Here is a 4,076-nt window from a genome sequence, read left to right as displayed (position 1 = left end):
AGATTGTAAAGAACCTCCATAATTGCACAATATTATATATGGATCTATTTCTGCTACGACATATATCGCTTTAAATGTTGTATCAGGTACATCATCTATACGATTTAGTGTGATTATCCCCTTCTTCGCGTCATTGTTCCATGGAATTGGTACGTCCAGTTTAAAGCCCTTGTACTCTCCATTGTCCACTTTTACGAACCTTACGCTTAACTTAAGTTCATCAGTCACGTCACTCGGCACAGTAACTTCTACGCACCTCGGATCAACACGGAGAGACAACCTTGCCACCTCAAACCAAACGCCAGAAATCTGCTTATAAATATACATTAGTTAAATTTGTATATTCCTTAAATACGCGTCAAGTTACTTTAAATATCTCCAATGGCACTGGTGGTAATATTCGACACACTTTATCTACAATACTTTCTAAACTTTCTGAATTTATGCAACTAAACGTCAGCAGCAGGGCACAAAGAATTTTAAAGGCCATTTCACGATAATCGCTGCAGCATTTACATGTATATTAAAATGTTGTCTTTTTATTTCATATATGATATATGATATATTGTCCGAAATAATATTTGATATATTGTCCGAAATAATATTTGATATATGATATATGACAAAATTCACTTTTTCATTCCAGTGTTTGGCTTAGATTTTTTCTCCCTGTCTCTCTTTCCCTTCTTCAGTATGTAATTAGAAGGGGCACACTCAGGGAGAGCCAAAGGAAATGCTAATCAATAACAAAAATAAGTAATAACAGATAATAGAAAATTTTGCACGCAATCCTAGGTATGTCCTTTGTCATTGTAGCTTAAGAAGTATATATGATCGGCTGTGGCCTAAACTACATTCTAACTACGCCCATGTTATCTCACATTTACATTTGCTATCCTAGCATAATGATCTAGACAACTAGCCAAGCTCTAAGATTGAATGTAAATAAAAAGGGTTAAATAAGTTTATTATTTTAATGTTTACATTAAGCTAAGCTATTTTCAATTCAATGCATATATATGAGACTGTTTCAATATTCTCCATATGACAAGCAACGCTACTGCTGTATAAACTCCAAATGCTGGCCTCAACCACTGGGCTGCATTGCAGCGATCTGGCGATTGCTCCTCCCAGACCAAATACTTCGCAACGCCTTTTTTTTCTAAAATATCGGTAAGGTTCTGTTTTACGTTGGCATCGAGCTCACGTTCCCATGTGAGTATCTTCATGAGCGGCATCGGTGAGATTCCGGAATAGCCGCATAGTATAACGAACATTCGCGGAACTGCAGTAACCACTTTATACGTAACATTGATCGTCATTGCGGAATTGCTAAATTGCAGCACAAATTTGCTCTGCTGCGTTTCATTGTTCCAGGGAAAAGACACCTGCTCCTTGACGGGTGTCCTCTGCTGACCCACCGTGTTTATGTATTCCAAGTCCAAATTTAACTTATCAGTTACGCTAGTCGGCACAGACACATTTAAGCATTGCAGTACATCAACGTTGGGTGCCCGTGCCGCCTCATACCAAATGCCCCCCATCTATTTATAAGTGTTTATTAGTTTCTCTTTTCTTTTGTATGCTTTTGATTGAACCTACTTACAAAAGATAGATCCAGTGGATGCGGCTTCACGTCATTGCAGTTAAATGTCTCGGCCGAATATACGCTGGTCAACCAGCAAAATGCCAACAACAGTCCCAAGAGCGCCATTTGAATTGACATTTGAAGATCTGTGCTTTACCGCTTACGTTCAGCGACTGACTAGGCAACACGACTGGGTGCAGCGACAATGCTTATCAGCTAAATGTGTGCAAATAAAAAATTATATTATGTATAGTTTTATAGACATGATAGTGTTAAATACTCAGTAATACTGACAAGAGAGCACTCGAACAAGTGCGTATGGGGTTAGACAGATGACTAACTCAATGGAATATCTTATCGCGAGAACGATGAGTGTGGTGTCCACAGCATGTGCGATGATTATATACTCTGCAAAAAACTGTTTATCTTGCTTTTATTGGCATTTACTTATTTATTTGAATTGCTTATCAGCGCCTACTTGTTGTTTGTTTTAAAACAACATTTCAACAATAAAAACGACTTAAAAATAATATAGCAAATTTTGAATTGATTAATTTACAGAAGAAACCTATTTATAATATTAAGCTCTTAACAAAACATGGACGTAGCCAGGTGTGATTATGAAGGGATCAACAGTCCATATAAATTATAAATATTAACACAAAAAATACAAATGTGCCTATATTTATAATTGTGACCAATAAAGTAAATAGGTTTTTGTTGCAATACAATTGAATTACTATTTATTATTAGACCTCGGAATTTGCATATATTTTTATTTTTTATCCGATTGATGCATTTTGGTTTTGTTGAAATTTGAATATCTTAAATCCTTTAGCAATATGCAAATATGCAAATTCCGAGGTCCATTTATTATCGTTTTTAGCAGTTGTCTCTATGAGTTTCAGTTATCGCTTGCATATAGTATATTGAGGAATTGTGTTGTAGAAATATAATTTATAAAATCATGAGTCAACAGATTATTAAAAGCAAATATTTTTTTTTTCAATCTGAAATTGAATTCTATTTCTATACGCAATTTTAATTTTTCAGCAATTTTTTATTTAGTTTTTTAATAATAGATACACACTACTTTAAGAAATATTTAATTTGTCCTCAAGTAAAGTATGAACATACCTCTTGAGATGTACTGAGTCGGCTTGTTGAGGCCCAACATGACTGGAAAGTTAAAAATAATATAAGTGAAGAGCCACTTTTTCTTTTAATTTTGAGTAAAGCGATAGTCTTGAACTTTCTTCATTTTGTGATATGTGATATATGAATACAAAACTGCAACTAGCTTTTGTTAGTTTTTCAAACGAGTTGGCAGTTTTGTTACAATCCACATCTCGTCCATTAATGTTTTTTCGCACTGTTTACATTTCATAAATTCCTATAACTCTGTCTATATCTTTTTTAGTAATGTTACGGCGTAGCTTACTAGGCGACAAAAAAAAACCCACTCCACTTCCCCTGAGCATAGTCGATCCAGAAGACAGAGTACGTCTCCAGTAGCTACACACAGCCGTGTTCGTTACATTTTTCATTAGGTTAATTTCGTTACATGTATGTAAATGTAAATCGCATATATTATATAGCATAGCATATTCATCCGTTGCATATGTGTTCATATTTGCATAACCTACGACCTTTAGCGTATGCAGCAGGTCTGTCCAAGCAGCCTCGCATCTTGGCCATCATTACTCAACTTACTCCGCTATGGCCTCAGCCACTTTACGAGCTGTATGCCCAAAGTGGGCGTGGCCGTAAACAGCAACTGCTACAGCTGCATGCAGCCGCACGTGCCAAGCATATTGAATAGCTTTGGCAACTGCTCTGTAGTGAGTGCAGCATGAGGCAACTTTTGAAAAATGATCAAAGTTGTTGCTGTGCACCACCACTTACCTTTTTTACCTTTAAGCCAATGCTCCATAGATATATATAATACATGGCAAAGATCACGCACACGCTGCTTTTGCTAACCCAGTTTCTGGCCTGCAGCACGTGAGTCCTTGCTAATCATTTGTCTTTTTGGCTGCAGGTTTCTCCTTTCATGCAACGGCAGCGATGGAGCCCTGAAGTTTCCATTACGCACTGACAACTGATTGCCAAGTTTATTATTGCTTCCGTTTGCTTATGAACTGCCAAAGATTCAACATTTCTTTTGCTTGCTTCAAACGCAACGCAATTTATCAAGTGCACTGCGACACCAAAAAGTTCGCTTTGAATTTATGGAATTCTATTTTTTTTTTTTTTTTATTTCTGTAGCTAGATTCATTTGTTTTCCGTGACATTTGCAGTATTTGATGTCAGCTGAAAGCTATTTTCAAAATGACATGTCGAACGACTTTTGGGTAGAGAAGTTGTGCGCATAAATGTATGCTATATGAAATGGTAGCGCGTGGAGATAGAACAGTAATACACAATACAATAAAAAAAATTATAACCTGCTACTGAAGCCAACTACTTTTAATTTGCGTGTTTTTTC

At 36.2% G+C, this 4,076-nt stretch overlaps 1 protein-coding gene across 1 annotated transcript; it reads right to left on the bottom strand.

The window, feature by feature from the left end:
* Nucleotides 1–958: 958 nt before the first annotated feature.
* LOC108602144 lies at nucleotides 959–1,804 on the bottom strand. The gene is made up of 2 exons (XM_017990177.1): nucleotides 1,607–1,804; nucleotides 959–1,544 (listed from the first exon to the last, which is right to left on the bottom strand). Exons 1-2 carry the CDS (start codon nucleotides 1,724–1,726, stop codon nucleotides 1,002–1,004), a joined length of 663 nt encoding a protein of 220 aa, XP_017845666.1. The 5' UTR covers nucleotides 1,727–1,804; the 3' UTR covers nucleotides 959–1,001.
* Nucleotides 1,805–4,076: the final 2,272 nt, after the last annotated feature.

Source organism: Drosophila busckii, chromosome 3R (assembly GCF_011750605.1).
Source record: "Drosophila busckii strain San Diego stock center, stock number 13000-0081.31 chromosome 3R, ASM1175060v1, whole genome shotgun sequence".
Classification (NCBI taxonomy): Eukaryota; Metazoa; Arthropoda; class Insecta; order Diptera; family Drosophilidae; genus Drosophila; species Drosophila busckii.
The sequence above is the reverse complement of the archived record's forward strand: the minus strand, read 5'-3'. Positions and strand labels throughout refer to the sequence as shown.

Coding starts and splice junctions, on each gene's coding strand:
- LOC108602144 (XM_017990177.1), bottom strand. CDS start 1,726: ATGTCAATTCAAATGGCGCTCTTGGGACTGTTGTTGGCATTTTGCTGG. Junction 1,545..1,606: donor ATCCACTGGATCTATCTTTT/GTAAGTAGGTTC, acceptor ACTTATAAATAG/ATGGGGGGCATTTGGTATGA.